This window comes from Schistocerca americana, chromosome X (genome assembly GCF_021461395.2).
Source record: "Schistocerca americana isolate TAMUIC-IGC-003095 chromosome X, iqSchAmer2.1, whole genome shotgun sequence".
In the NCBI taxonomy this organism is placed as follows: Eukaryota; Metazoa; Arthropoda; class Insecta; order Orthoptera; family Acrididae; genus Schistocerca; species Schistocerca americana.
In genome coordinates this window covers 672,419,127-672,443,333 of record NC_060130.1, presented here as the reverse complement: position 1 = coordinate 672,443,333, position 24,207 = coordinate 672,419,127, and the positions used below count along the sequence as shown (strand labels likewise).

The window sequence follows — 24,207 nt, the reverse complement described above, 5'->3', positions numbered from 1 at the left end:
TTGCGGAAGATATGGAAAGAGTCCACAAAGAATTTGTTGGGCCTTTCCTGAACTCGAAGTTGCCCATAGTGGTAGATGCCTAATTAAACTTCCCCTTGGCTGTTAGAATGACATCAATCACAAGAGCAGCAACCATCAAAGCACTTGTCACCATCTTTACAACGGGGGAAGAAGGAACTGAGGAAAAGTTGTTTCCTCCAGCAATGAACTGCAATTTATTTGTGCCAAATTGAAGTAATTCTGTCACAGGTATGACATCAGACATCCCACTACTACTCCTTTTCACCCAGCTTCAAATGCTATAGCTGAGTAGTTAATGACGATCTTCAAGACATAGATGCAGAAGGTGCTCCAAACTACTCTGTCAGACAGTTTCCTAACAAGTCCGTGGTCACATACAGATCAACTCCCATGAAAGGCACAGTCCAATGGAGATCCTATATGGCAGTGACTACAGGTTGTTGCTGGAGCTCTTGCACCTATCACCTCCAGTTGTATCACCAGGGTGACATTTGTACCACTCAGAGCTAAGTGAGAGCCCTCAAATTAATATGTAGGTCCAGTTGGATGCCAGACAAAATAGTACATTGTCAACAATGGCAGATGTTCCTCACTGTGCCCCAAAATCTTAGGACCACTTGAAGCCATAGTATCTGAAGGTTGTCTCGTCACTGTCTCTGTCACTGCTATGAGACCATAGCTGGTCCAGTATAACATCATCACCTCCACAGCAGAAGTAAATCTGCCCATGATTCAATTCACCACAGTCCTGATAAATTTCACAGTCTCTATCCAAGCTAATGGAAAGATAGGCCCCCCCCCCTCTCTCTCTGTGCAAGCCTCTACTGGATCCTACATCAACCTCCACAGTGCTAAACATGGATTTATTGCCATCAATTGGAATGCCAAAGGATCTTCTGGCAGGGACTTCCACAGCTACTCCCCTCAACACTCTGCCAAGTTCTGTACCACACATTGAGACCCACTCAACTTGTGTTAAAGGGGGGGGGGGAGGAAGGAGGAATATTGAAGCCCTTCTGCATATTAATAAAATAATAAAATGATGGGACAAATTTACTTGGCACATCTAGTGACAACATTGAGGATAGCACAGGTGGTTATCTCCAAAGGCTATAGACAACTGTGCCAGGCATGGATATGGTGGGCCACACCTATGGCAGAAACTCTAACTTAAGAAGGCCATCACTGCCTAGCCATGTCAGTGCTGTATTTACCTTGGCTGCAACTCATCTTATAGTTTACCCTATGCATTGTTATATGCTTTCGGACGTCATATTTCTACTGGATTGCTCTATGGATTGGTTGTGATACTCTGATGTTTGACCTGATGTTTGATCTTTGGCTTTTGAGGTAGTTTTGTGTATATGTATTTGCTCTCTTGGAGCTTGTGATTATTTGCTGTAATAATGTACAATTTTTATGAAACACTAAAATTTACACTCATTCAAGTGTGAAAATTTACAACATTTCTTCTTCTTTTCATCAGTTTTGAGTTATGGTATTTGAAATTGGGGAACTGATGTTTATTTTTTTATGTGATATAAAAGTTATTTATAAATGAAATTTTCAGGATAAAGAAACTAAAGGTTTTACATAATTCAGTTGCAAATACAAATCTTTATTTCTTTTAAATGAAAAGCTTAAGGTTTAGAAATGATATTATGAATTGTGGTTTGTCCATATTATGACATACATTTTCAAATCTGGTGGTTTGTTTACAGTAAATATAGGCAATGAATCAAATATTTCTTTTCTTACATAGTTATTATCTTGTTTATTTGTATCCTTAGATAAACTGAAAAATAAGTGATATTATTGGCATTTTTATAGGTGTTTCACCAAGATTAACCTATAAAGACTAAACACTGTAAGGAGTAAAGATAGTAATTCACTGTACATCTGAGGTATTGAGTGACCAACAGCACTCCAATAAGACAGAAAATGTTACAGATGATGTCCTTCTTCGACCAGCACTATAGCTTGACTAATTGCGACGCTGGTACGATTTCATCAGACAGGGCAATGTAACTACACAGTAGTGTGTGTGTGTGTGTGTGTGTGTGTGTGTGTGTGTGTGTGTGTGTGTGTGTGTGTGTGTGTGTACGTGCATGTTCTGTGCTAATTAGCTCTGAGAAAAAGATATTGTCTGAAAGCTTAGCAATATTCTGTTTATGTGCCTATCGAACAGTCAATGCCTCAATTATATGGTGAGATATCACCTTTACCCTTTCCAATATTTGTATTCCACCACGGACTCTCCATTACCATATTCATATAGTTTAGATATTTGTGGCAAGACTAAGTCACCCGCAAATGTCATCTAGATGTAAGCACTGAATCACAAACAAATACCTTTCTTGCAGGTGGTACTAACATCTTCCTTACAGGGAAGAACCCAAGACATCTACATGCGAAGATAAATAAAGTTTCAGAGCAGCTAAATGGCTAGTTTGATGAAAACAAAAACTTCTGGATAAACACCTGTGCAACAATAAACTCCAGTGGAATTACATCATCAAAGGAAACAAAATTTTTAAGCATGTGGCTCCAACATAATTTTAAATAGCAGACACATATAATCAAAACAAATGAGACACTGAAGAAAGTATGCTACAGCTTATATTTACATGCACACAAAGATAGGTTCCATACTGTTCAAATTGAAAGAATAGCAATTCTGCACCACATTACTTATGATCTCTTTGATATACACTCCTGGAAATTGAAATAAGAACACCGTGAATTCATTGTCCCAGGAAGGGGAAACTTTATTGACACATTCCTGGGGTCAGATACATCACATGATCACACTGACAGAACCACAGGCACATAGACACAGGCAACAGAGCATGCACAATGTCGGCACTAGTACAGTGCATATCCACCTTTCGCAGCAATGCAGGCTGCTATTCTCCCATGGAGACGATCGTAGAGATGCTGGATGTAGTCCTGTGGAACGGCTTGCCATGCCATTTCCACCTGGCGCCTCAGTTGGACCAGCGTTCGTGCTGGACGTGCAGACCGCGTGAGACGACGCTTCATCCAGTCCCAAACATGCTCAATGGGGGACAGATCCGGAGATCTTGCTGGCCAGGGTAGTTAACTTACACCTTCTAGAGCACGTTGGGTGGCACGGGATACATGCGGAAGTGCATTGTCCTGTTGGAACAGCAAGTTCCCTTGCCGGTCTAGGAATGGTAGAACGATGGGTTCGATGACGGTTTGGATGTACCGTGCACTATTCAGTGTCACCTCGACGATCACCAGTGGTGTACGGCCAGTGTAGGAAATCGCTCCCCACACCATGATGCCGGGTGTTGGCCCTGTGTGCCTCGGTCGTATGCAGTCCTGATTGTGGCGCTCACCTGCACGGCGCCAAACACGCATACGACCATCATTGGCACCAAGGCAGAAGCGACTCTCATCGCTGAAGACGACACGTCTCCATTCGTCCCTCCATTCACGCCTGTCGCGACACCACTGGAGGCGGGCTGCACGATGTTGGGGCGTGAGCGGAAGACGGCCTAACGGTGAGCGGGACCGTAGCCCAGCTTCATGGAGACGGTTGCGAATGGTCCTCGCCGATACCCCAGGAGCAACAGTGTCCCTAATTTTCTGGGAAGTGGCAGTGCGGTCCCCTACGGCACTGCGTAGGATCCTACGGTCTTGGCGTGCATCCGTGCGTCGCTGCGGTCTGGTCCCAGGTCGACGGGCACGTGCACCTTCCGCCGACCACTGGCGACAACATCGATGTACTGTGGAGACCTCATGCCCCACGTGTTGAGCAATTCGGCGGTACGTCCACCCGGCCTCCCGCATGCCCACTATACGCCCTCGCTCAAAGTCCGTCAACTGCACATACGGTTCACGTCCACGCTGTCGCGGCATGCTACCAGTGTTAAAGACTGCGATGGAGCTCCGTATGCCACGGCAAACTGGCTGACACTGACGGCGGCGGTGCACAAATGCTGCGCAGCTAGCGCCATTCGACGGCCAACACCGCAGTTCCTGGTGTGTCCGCTGTGCCGTGCGTGTGATCATTGCTTGTACAGCCCTCTCGCAGTGTCCGGAGCAAGTATGGTGGGTCTGACACACCGGTGTCAATGTGTTCTTTTTCCATTTCCAGGAGTGTATTAATCCTTGGTTATGAACAGTCTTTGACATTTTTTCCTTCTTTTTATACAGTTTGGTTGTAAATATATTGTTGTTATGAATGTCAGATATTGTGTTCTTTATTTTTCTTCAGTGGATAAATCAGTTAAACTTAAATGCTTCTTGCTTGCAGCCATGTTCTGCAAATGGTTTTCTCAACAGGTAACGGGTCCATAGATGGAAAGCAAATAGTTGGAAGTTAAAATGTAACTACTGTGCAAGTAGTTTTATATTTCTGGTTTATGATTTTGGAATGACAAAATGTCAGAAGAATACGAAAGCCATTTTTTGATGGAAGCAATTTTGGAAATGGAAATTTCAAAGTAGAGATATGTTTGACAAATTATATCTGTTGGATCTCACTCGACATGAATACACAAAAGAGTGAAGCTATTAGAAAATGATGTAGAAATGAAAGTGCTCAGAAAGATAAAAAAACTCAAGAATCTCACGAAGCATGATAAAAAGTGGAAGTCAAGAATAAGAGAATGAATTGGTGAAAAGTGTCAGTCAAGAATAATAGAATGGACTGTGGACAGCCATTTGGAATTCATGAAAGACTGTAACAGTGCATTTTGAATGTGGAAAAACATGTGCAACACATGTGAAAGCAAAACCATCACTAGACAGTTACTTCTATATAAACAGCAACAGCAATTGAAGTTCGGTCCAACAAAAAGTACTTTGACTGAGTATTTCTTAGAATTCAACAAGTTGATATGTGATTTCTGATTGACAGTAAAAGAAACTGATGTTGTGTCATCTTCTGTTGACAGTGCCACTAGAATACGATACCATTGTAACTGCATTAGAGACATTACCCTCAGAAAATCTGGAGTCCAGCTTAGTGAAATATATGCTCATAGATCATGAAAATAAGCATGCAGATAATAAGAAGAAACCTGCAGTAGACTGTACGTTTTTCAGTCATGGCAAAAGTCAATTGAAAAACAAATTTGCAAATGTAATTCAAGAAGAGAAAAATGGTTTAGTTTTAAATATTATAGCAGCGATGAACTTAGACACAAATGAACTGACAGCAATAAAAGAAACAAAAAATAATAAAACTCCTTGCAAACTTAGTAACTTGTGAATCTTACAAAGTTTCTGTTAGTTTTGTACTAGTGTTTTTAATGAATTGGTTCCATGGTATTAAGAGCCTGGTGTGAGTGAACACTTTGTGAACGATTTGAAAGATGTTGGTTATGTGGAAATGCCTGAAAGACCAGTAGCGATAAACACTGCAAAATCTGGATCTGTTTTCACGGCAATCCAGCTCAGGGAAGTTAATGTTGCCAGCTATATCAACAGGAAGATAGTTCCAATTACAATCAAAAATATTTTATTTGTTTCTGGACTGACTCACAATTTGATGTCATGGCACAGACTGGAAACAAATAATTTCAAAGTCATATTTGAGAATGGAAGAACAACTGTTCATAAAGAAAAGAGTGTTCTTGACATGACAACAGAAAATGAGGCAAAACATACACTATAAAATTCTCCAGAAACTCCTGCAAGGTGTTTCTTACGAAAACACTGCAAATCTGGCATCTAAGGTTACAAAAATTGAATTACACTGATCTAAAGGTCCTTCCGACATATGTGGGAGGAATGAACATTGAAGATCTGAAGACACCAGAATCATGCAACATCTGCATGGAAGCCAAGCAAACAAGACTTCCACCTAGTCAGCAGAGGAGAAGAACAAAATGTCTACCGGAACTAGTACACAGTGAGGTAATGGGTCTTGTTACTCCCACAGTCTACAATGGAAAAAGGTACAGCATTGCATTTATAGATAACTATACCCATTTTACAGCTGTATATGTGATGCAAAATAAATCTGAAGTACCGGCACATGTTAAACAATATGAAGCAATGGCAACAGCTCATTTGAATTTGAGGATTAGAAGATTCTGCTGTGATTATAGAGATGAATATCTGCCAAGTGAGACTAAAAACTTCTGTAACGGGAATGGTGCATTAAAATGAGTTTCTTCTACTCTGTGGTATGGTGAAATGCCAAGGTTGCAGAAACTGGAAGTAAACACTTCCAGTTGTGCAGCATTTTTATAACTCCCTGCAGAAGTGATTGCTGAAAAGTATGATCCCAGAATGAAGAAGTGCATCATGGCTCGATATTGTGTTAATGGATATCAGCTATGGTGTCCAAAGGACAGCTGAATCATTCTTGGAAGATATGTCAGGTTTGATGAAAATCGTTGATGAAATTATCATTGATAAAGGAAATGTCAATGGCTGCAGAAATGACTCAATATCAAGCAAAAATCAAGCTGAATGTGTTAAAGCTCCTGAAATCTGCAGAAGTGCCACAGAAAGAAAGCACCCTGTGTGGATGGAAGACTATGCTGCATTAGCATTAAATGTAGAAATGTACATTGAGGATGTTCTGGAGACTTTCAGTGACATTTACAACAGATCAGATAAAGAAGAATGGCTTTACGCTGTTGCAGAACAGGTGCGAGTAATAAACAAAAACAAGACTGGATAGTATGTGAATTATCTGGAAACAGGAAGGCTATTAACACTAAGTGGATTGGTAAAGTGAAATGTGATGAAGCAGGTAACATTAGTACTTCTAAAGCTAGACTAGCTACTTGAGATTGTTCTAAAAGAAGGGCATTTGTCTATACTAACATGTATGCTCCGATAGCAAAGTTGAAAACTCTGAAAACTTTCCTCACTTATGAATCATGAAAAATTGATTGCACATCAGATGTACGTAAAAAGTTCTTTTTTCATGGAAATTTAGATGAAGAAATCTATGTAAAGATACCTGCAGAATTTAACGTAGAACCAGATACTGTATATAAGCTAAACAAAGCAATTTATGGTTTAAAGCAGGCTTCAAGTTCTTGGAATTCAATTTTTGATAAGTCTGTTAAAGATTCAGTCTTTGTTCAAAGCAGTGCTAAAGGATGTCTGCATACTTACAGAACTGAAACACTAAGGTTTATGATTTGTTGCATGTAAATTTCATTATCATTTTAGGTAATGATAAGATGAAAACTGAAGAAATCAAACTAGCTTTAAGAAGTAAATTTAAAAAGAGAAGATTTGGGTGATTTTTAGCAGTTCTTGGAAATTAAGATAGATAACACAGAGACTCGAATAATTTTGAGCCAGAAAGATTATTTGGAAAGTCTGTTGAAGAGATTTGGTATGAATGAATGGAAGCCCATCAACACAGCTATGAGACAAAATTACAGAGAAGTAGAGAATGATCTAAGACTGCATGTAACAGTACCATACCGAGAATTAACAGGATGTTTGCCTTACGTAACTCGAATTATGTTGTTAATTATTTCAGCCATCATCTAAGTGATTCAATGAAATCATGTTAGGAAGTTTTAAAGAGAATACTGCATTACATAAAAGGCACATGAGATTATGAGATGCATTATAAAACAATGAAACTTCATACTAGCTTATGCTGATGCTGATTGGGCCGATTGTTCAGGCAGAAAATCAGTTAGCTACCATTTTCACAAAATCCTTGTACAAACAAAACTTTGAAAAATCGTCACAAGGATTAGGAATATATGAAGTTATAGATTAGCAATATATAGAATTGAGGCAGAGTGAAGGAATAGTAATTCTATATCACACACCTTATGACTGACTTGATATATAATTGGTTATGAAGCACCTTCGATTTCTTCCTCCTTTCTTGTACAGTATCATCATAAATACATTGGTGTTATCCATGTCAGATATTGTGTTCTTTATCTTTCCTCAGTGAATAAATCAGTTCAAGTTAAATGTTTGCTCCTTGCAACAAGTCTGAAAACATTTGTTGTGTAGGGTTTGCTGTAAAGATAGAAAGATAGTGGAACAGGAGAAGATTGCTGCCCTTCAGGTGGAACTAGATAAAGTGAAACAAGATCTAGGAAGGTTAAGGGAGGCAGAAGGGAAAAGAGAGGTGGGAAGTGACAAAAGGTTATACAAGAAATAGGTGTAGGACATTCTCAGACAGTGTGGTTGTGAATGAGGAAAACAGGTTTGATCTGTTGTCACAGCTGGAAACTGATGAGCCACAAATAGATGAAGGGGTAGACAGGACACAACAAACTTTCAAAAAGTGTTTGAAAAGTAAGAAGTCAGAAAAAGCTGCGAAGAAAAAGAAAGTTTTGATGTTAGGTAGTTCATATGGTAGAGGTGTTGGCCAATTGTTGCAGGGAACTAGGGCGAGGTCACAAGTTTTTTGAACCTAGTGCCAGTCTGGGTCAGGTGATAGAGGATGTAGTTTCAGTTTGCAAAGAGTTCAAAAAGGAAGTCACTGTGGTAATAGTGGGTCGGGTGGGTAACAGCATAGATAGGAACCCTAATTATTCAATTGAGAGTGACCTGGTAAAGATAGCTTCAGCAACGAGACATACTGGTGCTGGGCTTGTGTCTGTTTTGAGGTGTCATGACTGGCCTCATTTAAACTCTTCTGTTAGGAGAGTTAATCTAGAGGTGGAACAGCTGCTTGGATCAGATATGGGGTCTCATATCAGTGTGGTTCCAGTTGACTCTATCAGCATGTGGGACTATACAAGGCACGTCCTTCACCTCAACAGTAAAGGGAAGGGAAAACTGTCTGGGCTAATAGCAAATCACTTAAGGAGGGGTACTGTCACAAGTGGTGAAGTTCCAGTGGTTACAAGTGACAAATCAGCAGTTTTTTTTAGGGTAGAGAGGGCAGAAACAAAAGACGTTTGGAAGCAGGCTGAAAATGACATTCACATTGATAAAACAGGCAGCCAGAAAGCAAATTTTAATGTTACACAATTCACGCAGACAACCTCTGATTGAAACTAGAGAAACTCAAAAATTGGCACGAAAATTAGGTTCATCCAGTTGTAATTCAGCCAGTGCACAAAATCAGTTATCGTTATTGCATCAGAATATCCAAGGACTAAGGGGTCAGCTTACTGAGTTGCTTATTTGTGTTAAAGAACTACAGTTGGACAAACCAGTTGATTTAATCTGCCTCTCTGAACATTGTGTGACCACTGGTATAGACATGTTAAATGTTACAGGATTCAAGTTAGCTTCTTACTTCAGTAGAGAAAATATGGAGAAAGGAGGCATTGCCACATTTGTCAGAAACTGTTTCAATTTCAAGAATATTGATATTAGTAAATTTTGCTCAGAGCAGCACTTAGAAGCTCATGCAACAGAAGTAGTATTTCATGATAAGTCCTTTATAATAGTAGGTATATACAAATCAGCTTTAGTAAATTTTAACCTCTTCATAAAAAATCTGGAAGCTCTGCTGTCCCCTCTCTTGGTAACAAACAAGGAAATGGTGGTTGCTGGTGACTTTAATGTGGATTTATTGAATAGCTCTGTTAGTGAACAATTATTGCAGTCAGTAACACTATAATTCAATTTAGTTCCTACTGTCAACTTTGCTACTAGGATATGTAAATGCTCTGAGACTGCTATTGATAATATCTTTGTAGACAAATCTAAGGAAAAAGGTCATATCACAAAAGCAATAGTAAATGGGCTATCTGATCATGACATGCAGCATCTTGCGTTAAATGTTGAAACTTGTCAGGATAAAAAACCTGTTAAATCTGACTACAGGAGGTGTAATAAATAAGTCAAAAATTGAGAAATTCAGGAAATTGCTGAAAGACATGAAGTGGATAGATGTTTACAATACTTCTGACTCAAATGGAAAATACAAAGCATTCATTAATAAAGTTAGTTCCACTTTTGAAAATTGTTTTCCCCTAAAGGTAACTCAAATCAGATAGAAGCCCAAAAGTAAACTGTGGATTAAACAAGGAATAAAGATATCATGTGGGACAAAAAGGAGACTGAATCTACTATCTAGTAACAGCTCTGATGTTACAATTGTAATGCATTACAATGAATACAGCAAAATATTAAAGCAAGTAATCCATAAATTGAAGCAGCTTTATTACGAGAAAAAGATAATTACAACATGCAACAAAATAAAAACTGTATGGGATATAGTGAAGACAGAGACAGGTGGGGCCAAAAAGGAAGAGGGACAGATAGCTCTAAAAATAAGTGAGACATTGTTAAGAAGTGCATGTAATGTTGCAAACCTCTTAAACAAGTACTTCATTTCTGTTGATGACAGCTTGGGGTTATTAGGTTTGGTGAACAGTGCAATAGAATTTCTGAGACCAGTCTTTAAAAATAACTTCAGTGAAATGGAAATGACACTCACTTCTCCCAGAGAAGTAGCATCCATCGTAATATCCTTAAAATCTAAGTATTCTAGTGGGTCTGATAACATATCATCGAAGTCAATGAGGGCTCATGCGAGTTTGAGTTCATCTTAAGTTATTTGTGTAATAAATCTCCTATTAGTGGAACATTCCCAGACTGGCTAAAATATGCTGAAGTTGAGCCTCTTTACAAGAAGGGGGATAAAGAGATACCGTCAAACTATCAACCAATTTCATTTTTGCCGGGTTTCTCAAAAATATTCGAAAAAGTTGTGTTCAAGCATCTTCTTAACCATTTGATTGAAAATAATATGTTGTCCAAGTCACAGTTTGGATTTCTTAAGGGTTCTGATATAGAGAAAGCTATTTACACTTACAGTGAGAATGTACTTCTGGCATTTTCTGTGACCTCTCAAAAGCCTTTGATTGTGTGAACCACGGCATTCTCTTAAGTAAATTTGAATGTTATGGTGTCACCGGCAATGCTGCAAATTGGTTTGAGTCTTATCTATCTAACAGGAAACAAAGGGTGTCATTGCAAAGTACCTGTGCAGTAAGCAGTCAGTCTTCATCTGACTGGGAATTAATTACATGTGGTGTTCCCCAATGTTCCATCTTGGGTCCATTGCTTTTTCTTGTATACATTAATAACCTCTCATCTGTTAGATTGCCAGATGCTAAGTGTGTTTTGTTTGCAGATGATACAACATTGCAATAAACAGAAAGTCAAGTACAGATTTAAAAATAGCTGCTAACCAAATTTTCACTGATAGTAATGAGTGGTTTGAAGCTAATCCACTGTCATTAAACTTTGAGAACCTGTAAGAGATTTCCTTCCAGCATGAGTATAACATATGAAGACATGCAGATTGAAGAGGTTGACAGTGTTAAATTTCTGGGATTACAACTCGATAATAAATTCAAATGGGAAGGGCATACCACAGGACTGCTTAAGCACCTAAACAAGTCTGTATTTGCAGTGAGAATGATGTCAGATGTAGGAGATGTAAGTATAAAAAACTTGCATACTTTGTTTACTTTCATTCTGTTATGTCATATTGGATCATATTCTGTGGCAACTCATCAAACCGAGCAAAAGTTTTAGGGTGCAAAAGCATGTGATAAGAATCATTTGTGGTGTAAATTCATGAACATCATGTAGAAACCTGTTCACAGAAATTTGTATTCTAAACACTGCTTCTCAGTATATTTATTCTGTAATGAAAATTGGTGCAAGTAATGCATCTCTATTTGCAACCAACAGCTCAATACATAGTATCAATACTAGGAATAAGAAAAATCTACATGAAGACCTAAAATCACTTATCTTGGTCCAAAAAGGGGTCCAATGTTCAGGAACACACATTTTCAAATAACTGTCAGCAACCCTTAAAAATTTGGTATCAGATAAAGCACGATTTAAACAGAGTTTGTAAAACTTTTTGATAGGCAACTCCTTCTACTTTATAGATGAATATCTTAACAGAGACCATTATGCCAGCTTAAGTAAAAATATCTGTTAGATTTCAGTTTCGACAGCACTTGCTCACAACAGTCAAGATTAGGTACTTTGTGTATGATAAATTTATTAGTACTGCATAACAAAGGTTCATTCTGACAGCGTATTAATTCTGTAAATATTAGCTGTTCCAGTTTACTGCATTGTGTTCAATTAATTCGACAATCTCCTGACAAATGATCATGGTAGTAAGTATTATATTCAAACGTTTTATTTTTTTATGTTATATTTTCTGACATGTTCCACATCCACGAGAATCATCTCTTTTTGGGTCTAGGGAAAGAAAACTGAATCGAATCAAATCAAATCAAATCTCAATGCAAATTGCATACTTTGCCCAATTCCACAGCATTATACAGTATGAGATTGTATTCTGGGGTAGTTCTAGTGCTAGCTCAGTCATCTTCTTGAGAAAAAAAAAAAAAAAAAAGCTATGAGAGCAATGCACTATGCATGACAAACAGATTCCTGTAGGTGCCTCCCATTCTCCTGAAAGTTTATGCTAGAAACATGTAAATATGTGAGGAAAAATTTAAAAGAGATAAATAAAAACTTTAACATAAATGAACATGATACCAGACAGAATAATAAACTCCATGTCCAGTCAATAAGGACATCAGTCTTTAAAACCTCCACAACTAAAAAGTTAGTGCTATACAAATGTACAGTGGTTTGTCACATAAAATTAAAGTTATTTCCTAATTTTCACTGTTCTATAAATGTATAAAGTCATTCTTGTTAGGTCACTGTGTCTATTCAGTCACAGAATTATAGACCATGTAGAGTACAGCAAACTTGAAGCAACAATGTGCAAAACTGCTACTGCTCCTAATGGATTATCATAGCAACAAAAAAATTGAGTACCTTGTTTTTTGAGAAAGACTGCCCTTTCATCTCTTCCAATCACAGTCTCACTACAGCTGACTGTCATTTCAGAGGCCTCCTCTGTCTCAACAGAAGGCTCAGCTCCACTTGAATCTTCTGATTCACTTATCTCACCATCACTGCTGTCACTAAAGGGATAGCTATATTAGTATTTCCTTTCAAGCATTACAGGTAACTACACATCACTTCTGAACAAATATATATTACCCTGTGAACAAATGGCCAATAGCACTGGCTAACTTTTCTAAAACACCATCCTCATTGTCAGAATCTGAATCCTCTGTATACCCCGTCAAGCCTCTGTGCTCTAAAATAATAATACATTGCTCCAGTAAATTAAGAGAAAGAAGAGATCATATATGAGGTATTAACACAAGATTCATTTACCATTTACATTGTGTTGCATTATGTGTGAAGATTCCATGTGTGACGATTCAACATTACGTCTTCGAATGAAAGTCATTCCACATTCTGGTTCTCCCTCATCTGCTGAAGCTTCAGAGTCATTTTTCTTCTTCTCTGGTGCCTGCTGTTGTATTCTCTGTTTCACATCATTGACATCCATTCTGCTGCTGTGATCAAACTTACTAGATAATGGAAATGACTTTGCCTGAAACACCTAGAAACAAGAAATATTTCTGTAATTAAAATATACAGAAATTATTTCCTATATGCAATCAAAAATTACACTTGTCTTGTGAAAACTGCTTAAGATGGAATGAGTAGAACTATGAGTGCCTGAAATTGATTGCATGTAACATGACATGGATTATCACATCTATCACACTCAGAGTATTTTATCCATTTGTTTGCTGACAAGGGAACCTCCCCATCGCACCCCCCTCAGATTTAGTTATAAGTTGGCACAGTGGATAGGCCTTGAAAACCTGAACACAGATGAATCAAAAAAACAGGAAGAAGTTGTGTGGAACTACGAAAAAAAATAAGCAAAATATACAAAGTGAGTAGTCCATGCGCAAGATAGGCAACATCAAGGATAATGTGAGCTAAGGAGCACCGTGGTCCCATGGTTAGCGTGAGCAGCTGCGGAACGAGAGATACTTTGTTCAAATTTTCCCTTGGGTGAAAAGTTTACTTCCTTTATTTTTGCAAAGTTATGATCGGTCCATTCGTTCATTGACGTCTCTGTTCACTGTAATAAGTTTAGTGTCTGTGTTTTGCGACTGCACTGCAAAACCGTGCGATTAGTAGACGAAAGGACGTGCCTCTGCAATGGAAACCTTGTTATTGAAGTCGCGAGCTATATTTGCTCGATTCATGTTGCCCACGGAATACATCTCATGTATTTAATGCACTCTCGTCCGAAGTAGCGAACAGTCAACTACCAGACAGGGAGCCTCGTTAGCAGGAGTACACTCTCTTCCATGCGCTGTAGTCGACTGACGTCGTGTGTTTCGATGTTTGTTTAGGTGTAGCGTCCCCATTCTATGGCGCAGATACCTCGCATCGGACGGACAGATAATAATTGTCTGAAAATAAAAATTTAAAATACTCGCTTGACGGAGATTTGAACCCAGAACCTCTCATTCCGGAGTTGCTCATGCTAACCATAGGACCACGGCGCTTCTAAGTTAACCTCATCCTTTGTTGTTACTTATCTTGCACATGGACTACTCAGTTTGTATATTTTGCTTATTTTTTTCATAGTTCCACACTTCTTCCTGTTTTCTCGATTAATCTGTGCTCAGTTTTTCAAAGCCTATCCACTGTGCCAACTTATAACTAAATCTGAGGGGGGTGCGATGGGGAGGTTCCCTTGTGAGTTATGTAAATCAAGGGGAACTATTGAAGCTGAATGCACAGAACTACACCTCTACATTTAAAATTCTGGTACGTTCCACAGCGAAGGTAATCATCTGAATCATGATGAAATGTTGGTTGTGAATACATAAAACTAAATTTGTACATAATAAGCCTCTGTATGTTTCATCTGAGAATGTAGGACCTGTATAGTCCATGGCCATAATATTAGACACACTGAATTTTTTGACAATTCATTTATTTTTGAGATTTGGTTTCATAAACTGGCTCACCTAATCATGGTTTAATAGGTTGAATACTGTTAAAAAGCTATTGTCACATCAAAGGAGGTGTAATTAGATGAATGACAAACACTAACTTCACTTAGCAAAGGTTTATTCAGTGCTTGCACATAGAAGAGTGCAGAGCAAACTGCCTCTGGCCAGAATACATACAGTATATATACAGCTACAGAACATTCAAGTACATTGATTTTTGACATTTGTGGATACTTCTAGAATGTAAATCAAGGGTAACTATTGAAGCTGAATGCAAAGAACTACACCTCTACATTTAAAATTCTGGTACGTTCCACAGCGAAGGTAATCATCTGAATCATGATGAAATGTTGGTTGTGAATACATAAAACTAAATTTGTACATAATAAGCCTCTGTATTTTTCATCTGAGAATGTAGGACCTGTATAGTCCATGGCCATAATATTAGACACATTGAATTTTTTGACAATTCATTTATTTTTGAGATTTGGTTTCATAAACTGGCTCACCTAATCATGGTTTAATAGGCTGAATACTGTTAAAAAGCTATTGTCACATCAAAGGAGGTGTAATTAGATGAATGACAAACACTAACTTCACTTAGAAAAGGTTTATTCAGTGCTTGCACATAGAAGAGTGCAGAGCAAACTGCCTCTGGCCAGAATACATACAGTATATATACAGCTACAGAACATTCAAGTACATTGATTTTTGACATTTGTGGATACTTCTAGAATGTACTTGAACCAAATATATAAATTAAAATTGTACAGTCCATGTGAGTTTTGAACTCACAATCCTCCATGCTACAGTTTAGTATCATAACAACTACACCACAATGCTACTCATCTTCATCTGTAACACTATTATTGAATGAAATTAGCTCATTTGTTGTGCTACATAATTCTTGAGCGAGCTGAGGTTATTGATAAATGATTGGCAAATACAGTCTTGAGAACAGCAGCAGCAGATGTCTTTGAAGTGTGAGTTCATTATTAACATGTAGTATTATCAGTTTCCACATGTACTTACCTCTATAGCCTCTAATGATAAAGATTCTGACAAGTGAGTGATTTTAGATAGAACAAGACATGAAAACTATGGGTAAAGTAAATGATTTGATACCTCAAAGACTGCAGAGTTAAAAGAATTCATTGACACCACCTTGTATTCAAATTAGAAGATTGCTTGAAGACTGGCCATATTAAAATCATCTGTAAGGTATGTAACGAAGGCAGCTGATTTTGCAAGGAATTAGTCCCTCAAAGGAAGAACAGATATGCCATAAGGCCAATATTTTCACCAAGGCTCCTTGAAAGAGATATGCCATGAGAATTGGTTTGCTTCTACACAAAAAATTAAAATGGAACCAGAACACAGTGGCATTACTGAATCTGAAAGAATTGTGCAATTCAAACTTTCTCATAAGGCTTTCAAGGCTTGTAGGCCTGTCTTCAAGACCAAACTAACTGCTGCTATGATGCCAGAACATCTTGCTTGGGCAAAAGAGCACAAGCATTGAAATCTAGACATTTGAAAACAAACAAGTATCATTAAATTTGGCAGTATTAGCTTTCATAGCAATAAATAAATATTCTCTGCTCAACCAGTTGTAACCAGTTTTCATTTTGTTTCAGGTTTGCTTTATTGATGAGTTCACATCTGAAATTTTGGTAAATAAATATCAGTTTGAACACTAGTGAAAAGTACAATCCTGACTGTATTGTGCAGACCGTGAAACATCCCACCCAAGTCATGATATGGTCTATCATCAATGGCAAAGGCCCTGGATGTGTGTACATGATTGAGGGAACAACACAGCAAGACCAGTATGAGGAGGTGTTAAGGACGAGGCTACTACCTAAAATAAAAGAATGGTTTCCTAAATCAATATGTGTTTATGCAGGATAGAGCTCCATGCTACACAACATGATCAGTAAAAACCTTTTTGCAGTAAGAAAAGTTTCATTAGTTATCCAGGCCAGGAAATTTGCCTCACATGGACCCAACTGCAAATATTTGGGAGCTGGCAAAAGGTTCTGTGGCAAAGGAAACAATCACCACAGACATTTGTCTCATTGAAAAGATTATTCTAGTCTAGTGTCATCACCTATGGATGCAAGATACTGTACAGTCCTGTATTCACAGTATGCTGGGCCAAACTGAAGCATTAATAGCTGCTAAATGTTGCATGACAAAATATGAAGAAGTTAGGCCTAGTTCCACTTACTGTAAACTTAAAAAAACACTGATTAATATTAAAACTGTGTGGTTTGTCAGTTATTAATGACTAGTAGTGTTCAAAGAAATTAAATAAATCCATTTAGATTGATCATAATAATCTTTGCAGTATTTTGAACCTCTTAACCTTTTATTACGTTATAAATTCAAGGCGAGTGTAATAATGTGGCAAGTGACTATGTATTACACAGCTATAATTTATCTTCCTAACTATCACAGTCACATTTCAAATAGATGAAGATGTAGTGCCTTGTTGATTCCTGATATTTTCCTCTCATGTTTGATAACAGGTATACTGTTGGATGTGCACACAAGTTGATAATTCCATTTTACACATAACACTCCTATTACTCTGCCTGGAGTCCATGCAGCAATTAGAGGTTAAATGACAGATTTCCATGTCTAGTATCAACGACAAGATCATTAGCTGAAATTGTGTGGCTACCATGGAATTGTCCCATTGAGTGGTCACTCAAAAATACACTCTTTATTGATTGTTTGCTGCTGTAATTATCACAATTAGTCCTGTTTTCTCATTATGGACCTTACATGACATGTCCTTTCCAAAGATGGATCCAAAAAATGGAAATGCCGTGTGGCTAGGGCCCCCTGTCGGATAGACGGATCGCCTGGTGCAAGTCTTTCAAGTTGATGCCACTTCGGCAACTTGTGTGTTGATGGGGATGAAATGATTATGATAACGACAACATAACATCCAGCCCCTGAATGGAGAAAATATCTGACCCAACCAGAAATCAAACCCAGGCCCTTACGTGTGACATTCCATCGCGCTGACCACTCAGCTACCAGGGGTGGACATCCAAGAAATTAAATAATCTTTTAATGGATAATACCTTTCCTGTGATACTGCACAGTGAGTATTTCTGTGGTATCCTCATGCTGATAAAAGAAACCTGTGATTTTTGTAGCCTTTCCTATCCAATGAGATACAATAAATAAATAAATTTCATTCGAGGCAGCCGCACGAAGCACACAGCCATGCCATACAGGAGGAGGAGATATACAAGAAGATCAAGAATGCCTGTCTACAAGACTGTTGACACTTTTTCTATGACACCTAATAATGTTGCTCAAGAAGAGTTACTGACTGGACCAATTACTTTTGTTGGAGCTAAGATTAATTTTTCTTGTGCAACCACAGAGGTTGTTACTGGTAACAGTTGGTTGACAATTGCTATTGTGAGAGGCCTCTTGAAGGTTTGGAGGCCTATTATGATAGAGATATTGTTGCTTATTGTACGTTTTCTATTGGAGTTAAGGGTGATAGGAATTATGGTACAGCTGTTGTATTAACAGACAAACCATTTGCATTGTATACAAGAAACAGGAGACGTGTTAATGCTAATGAGAGAATTAATATTTGGGTTAAGATTGATGGTGTACTAACAAAGTACATAAAAGTACAAGGAGATGTGACTGTATACTATCATCCTTAATAAAGAGAACCATCCTTATCTATCCTGTGAGATTTTTTTTTTAAATAAAAAAACTAATCAGCTACTGAAGCATCTTCTTCTACTGTGGGTTGCAGGGGTTCTGACCCCTGGGGAGGTGGGTGGGTATTCATTCATGGCTGTGTGCGCCGCCATATTGGTGGGTGACCTTGAATGGGACTTAGCCACAGCACGAGGCGCCTGGCGGATCGCCCTATAGGATGGTAAAGATAGAAGAAAAATGAACAATAATCAGTTGTGTGTTGTCAGTACACAACATTTTTTACATTTCTACAATCACACTGTGCTTTATGGGGGCACAAAATTTCTTGTTAGTAAGGGATGGAACTTCCAAGCAGTTGAGTTATTTCCAAGCAAGTAACTGTATAATACTGCCCCTTCCCATGTAATTGGCAAGTATAGATAATTGCAGCTCTGCCTCTGTATTGTTCTTATGGATGTGCAAATATAATAGTGACTTTCTTATCATGAGCTGGGTGTCCATATTCTGTATGTGACACAATGGATTGCTCAATAACAACTTTATTAATCATGGAAAATACTGTTCGGCACAATTTAATCAGTTGTCTTTTTGCTACACAAAATTACAGTCTTGTCTATTTTGTGCTGTTGCAGTTTTATGCACAGACAAAATGTACCACAATTGTTCTGGCATAACCTCAAGCACTGGAAGAAGATGAAGAATGGAAGATCAGAGAAGGCGGTGAGGAAACGTTAGCCAATAGTCCCTTGATAAGGATCGCGCAGCATCCGGAGTGAAATCTGCAAGAAGTGAATATAAGCGCTGCTCCTGCCAGTCTCAACCACTCAGATCGGCTCCGTATACAGACACTATTGGGCAGAACTCGCAGATCAGTTATCCACAACTGCGTATCCACCTTACATGGACTTTGTCTATAGCGAAGATCATTTACTGTTTGCACATCACCTCTCGCTAGCAACATTTGCTGTAATTAAAGTTAAGTATTGTCAATCTGTTTTATAGAAATAAGACAACTAATGTTATTTGTTTAAACTAGTGTATAGCATTCCAAGAATGCAGCATCCTTTAGGCACCCTACAAGCGATGAGTGGGTAACACCCAACAACAGCAGCACAAAGGAAACTTCTGGATATAGTCAAGGAAGAATACTTTCCTTTTCCTACAACAATCCTTAGCAAAATCACAGGCAATGTGAGCATAAAAGCTTGAATTCAGGATCAGCACTGTGTTTTTCAGAAACCAAACTCTTAAATATGAGCTGTAAAGGGAATGTAACAACAAATTTCTCTCACTTGAATCATTTGCATTGCTGACAGTTCCAAATTACGTAACCTTTGAAACCATTTCAATAGAATAAATACATGTATTTCTTTCCCTTCTGAATTATACACACAGTCATCACCATTTCTTAATGAACATCTAGTACAACAAAATATTTTTGCAGCATTCATTCACAGAGAACAAAACACACACACACACACACACACACACACACACACACACACACACACACACACATGCTTTATGTAATTAATTCCTCCTATGATGGGAGAGGAAATACCACTGACAGGGCTATAAGAAGAATTGGTTTGGAAAGTAATTCAGTTTATACTGTCCTGCATGTTACTGAATAATCAACATGGAATTCCTTTTTAGTTGATCAGATGATGTTCAAGGACTGTTTCTTGCATGTGGGGTTAAGGAATGTGAAATCTGTTTCTGGACAATGTTTGAAGAGACAGTTTGGTCTACTCAAGAATCACCTTCTGTCTAACCTGCAGTCTCACTGTAAAGGTAGACACACTGTTTGTTAATGCAGTCATAGTGATCACAATTGGCAAGACAGACAATGGATGACAGATGACAAAGTGGAGCTATTGTTGGTGATTGAAAGGTTCGATGCCAACAGAGGTTCTTATGGAGATATCAGTGAGATGGAGATTTCCATTTAGGCAGATGGCTTACTAAGCTGGGGAAGACCAAATGAAACATTAGATAAAAGTATTGGTATTCCCTATGAATAAGGATAGAACTGTAACATTATACAAGCGTCATTCAGCAAGTAATACAACTCATTTTTTTTCTGAAAGAAGGTTGGTTTTATTCAAGAATCCAAGACACCACATTATTTCCCTCTCTTTTGGATACAAAATCTTATTTTTCAACATAATTTCCATTCAATGTGATGGCTTTACATCATCTTACTGTGAGAGCCTTTATGCCTGCCTGGCACCACTCTACCACTCAGTGTCAGAACCAACATCTTAGTGAATCAATAACCTCTCCATCATCCATGTACTACTTCCCATGGTATGCATAAATCATTGGGGCAAACAGATGGAAGTCAGAATCTGCAAGATCCGCGCTGTAGGGTGGATGAGGAAGTATAGTCCAATGAAGCTTTGTGAACTCTTCTCGGGTGTGCACACTTGTGTTAGGCCTTGCACTGTCATGGTGACGGAAAAGTTTGTTTGCAATTTTGTGACAACAAACACACTGTAGGTTTTTCTTCAATTTCCTGAGGGAAGGGCAATACAATTAAGTGTTGACTATAAAACCATGAGAAAGGTCAACAATTCCCAGAAGACTGTTGCTATGACATTACCAGCTGAGCATGCAGCTTTGAACTTTTTCTTCGGAGGAGAGGTTGTTTAGCACCACTCCCTTAACTGCTATTTTGTTCCAGGTTCAAAGTGGCGAACAATGTTCAACAAAAAATTGTCACAATCAGCCTTGTAACATGGAAGAAGTCTTGCGCAGATGGCCCTTTGTTGCTCTTCTCTAAGGGGGCAAGGAACCCTGCAGACACACAACTTTGAGTATCTCAACTGGTGGATTAATAAGTCAGCACCACCAACAGAGACGCCCAGTTGTGCAGGAAGGTGTTTGATTTTGATCCGTTGATTCATTGAACATGTTGAATGAGACTGTCTGTATGATCCAATGCTGCATGAGTCACAGCTGTTTCAGAACACAGCAGATCGGACAGGTTTGCATAACCTTGATGTGATGATGACAGATGCCTCACCCAATGACTCACCATGCTTATTTTCACTGCTAAGTCCCTGTAGACATTCTGCAACTGCCTATTACTATCTGTGATACTTTGGCTTTCCACCAGAAGAAACTCAGTGACAGCCCTCTGCTTGGAATGCACCTCCATTACAAAGGCCATTTTGAAGGTTATGTATAGTTCTGCCACCTATCAGAACACCATGAAACTACAATTGCAAAAACAGAAATATTTTTCATCCAAAACTGGCTGAGAAAAAAATGGGTTGCATTACTCATTGAATCCCCCTAGCACATTCAGATTATAAACATGTCATCAGTTCATTCAAAATAAATCAGGGGTTTAGGATTGTAGGTAGCCAGAGACAATTCTTATAGATGGCCCATGAAGAGATTGACATAAGCCAATGGAAAATAAATATCTGTAGCAGTGGTGATGGAGAATTAGTTAAAGCTTAAGATCCATTTTATTATGGGCACACTGTAATGACACCATTAAGTAAAGGTGGGAAAATACATTTAAATACACTCATTTTTAGAATATGAGGACACAGCATAAATTTTCCAGAATGAGATTTTCACTCTGCAGCGGAGTGTGCGCTGATATGAAACTTCCTGGCAGATTAAAACTGTGTGCCCGACCGAGACTCGAACTTGGGACCTTTGCCTTTCATGGGCAAGTGCTCTACCAACTGAGCTACCGAAGCATGACTCACGCCCGGTACTCACAGCTTCACTTCTGCCAGTACCTCGTCTCCTACCTTCCAAACTTTACAGAAGCTCTCCTGCGAAACTTGCAGAACTAGCACTCCTGAAAGAAAGGATATTGCGGAGACATGGCTTAGCCACAGCCTGGGGGATGTTTCCAGAATGAGATTTTCACTCTGCAGCGGAGTGTGCGCTGATATGAAACTTCCTGTTCTGCAAGTTTCGCAGGAGAGCTTCTGTAAAGTTTGGAAGGTAGGAGACGAGGTACTGGCAGAAGTGAAGCTGTGAGTACCGGGCGTGAGTCGTGCTTCGGTAGCTCAGTTGGTAGAGCACTTGCCCGCGAAAGGCAAAGGTCCCGAGTTCGAGTCTCGGTCGGGCACACAGTTTTAATCTGCCAGGAAGTTTCAGCATAAATTTTATTTGTACATTTTTAAGTTTTATTTCATAGCTTAGTATGAGTTATTTAAAAGCAGACAATGAAAGTACTGAATATAACAAGTAACACTACCTGTTAGAGGTGTTAAGAACTATTTGGAAACACGTTGTCATTTTCCTGTATGTAAAAACTTGTAAATGCTGATGTTATTGTTTTCATGATTAATTATTTCAAAAGATTAATGATGTAGAAACCATTAAGTATGAAGTGAAGGCAAATGCAGGATGTATAACAAATTAAAATAACTGTATGGGAACTGCACTCACTAGACTGCGACACTTTACTTTTGTAATAGCTTTGAATACAATTATAGTCTTGTCCTCTCCAACACCCGCCCTCTGCTGCGCCTTCACCGTTGTGTCCCCACTACCATCCACCTCTACACCCTTCATCTCCTTTCCCAAGGTGGCTTCCATCCACTCCCCCTCCCGGATCATGCCCTCTCTCCCTCGATTTATTCCTCCTATCAACTCTGATTCTCACCTCCCCTTCCCTTACTCTGTCCTTTTCCCAGGCTCCCTCCCCCCTCTCCCCTTCTCCTTTTTTTTCCCCACCTACACTCTCTATGTCTCCTTTCTCTCCTCTGAGTCCTGTTTCTTTCCTCTCCACCACCTTCCCCACTCCTTCTGCCCCCACTTCCATTTTCTGTGTCCTTTCCCTCCATCAGCTCCTTCACTTTTTTGCTTTTCCTCTCCTCCCCCTCTTTTTCCACCTCATCTGTCCAGGTCCTCCTCCCCCCCCCCCCCCCCCCCACCACAATATGCCTTCGTACTCTACAGTGCAGTGTTTCTGTAAGTGTTCAGTGTTGTGCATCCCCCTTTTTAAGTGTTGCGAACAGAAACCAGACTGTCGCCGTGTTTTTTAATTGTGCCTGTCTGATTACTATGTGTTTTAATCAGCATCACCAACCCTTTGTTTTTGTATTTTCTTCACAACTTTTCACCATGTTTGTTTTAAGCAGTCCCCATTTTATCACCTGTTTTAATTTCTATATCTCCTAATTATGCTTTTTAACTTTTCTATCAGCTGCAGAGCGGTGTATTATGCTGCTGCCAGCAGGGAGGGGAATCAAAATCCAATGAAGAAAAAACAATTACAGCCTATGGCAGTTGGTTGTTGTATGGTGTGTTCATAATACAATAGCAGCACATGTTTGTGATGATAAAGGAATGGACAAGGGAATTTTACCTGGAACATGGCTATATACGGGACTATTAGAAAAACAGGAAGGCCATTATGGAATCATTGATGTGACATTGCCATAAAATGAATTATGAAGGACATGAAGGCTATCTGCCACTAAAACACAAACACAATGACAACAATCCAGCGAAGTGGCCCTTTTCTTTATACATTGCCATTTCCCAAGAAATAAGAGTCTTCTCATTGTCAATGTAGGCACTAATGTTCATTAAAATCAGTAAAATGTATCCGTGTGTTACTTGGCCATTTTATAACTTTCTTTCATAAAACATCTGGCACTGAATCAAATAGAACATACTGCTTTGGCATGTGGCA

At 38.8% G+C, this 24,207-nt stretch overlaps 1 protein-coding gene across 1 annotated transcript in view; it reads right to left on the bottom strand.

The window, feature by feature from the left end:
• Nucleotides 1–24,207, bottom strand: part of LOC124555746 (vacuolar protein sorting-associated protein 13A-like) — a 689,798-nt gene that overhangs the window by 280,937 nt on the left and 384,654 nt on the right. The window contains exons 34-36 of the mRNA XM_047129770.1: nt 13,183–13,414; nt 13,003–13,102; nt 12,775–12,923 (exon numbers count right to left, since the gene is read on the bottom strand). Coding sequence (XP_046985726.1) covers nt 12,775–12,923; nt 13,003–13,102; nt 13,183–13,414 — 481 coding nt within the window. The remainder of the gene's footprint in view (nt 1–12,774; nt 12,924–13,002; nt 13,103–13,182; nt 13,415–24,207) is intronic.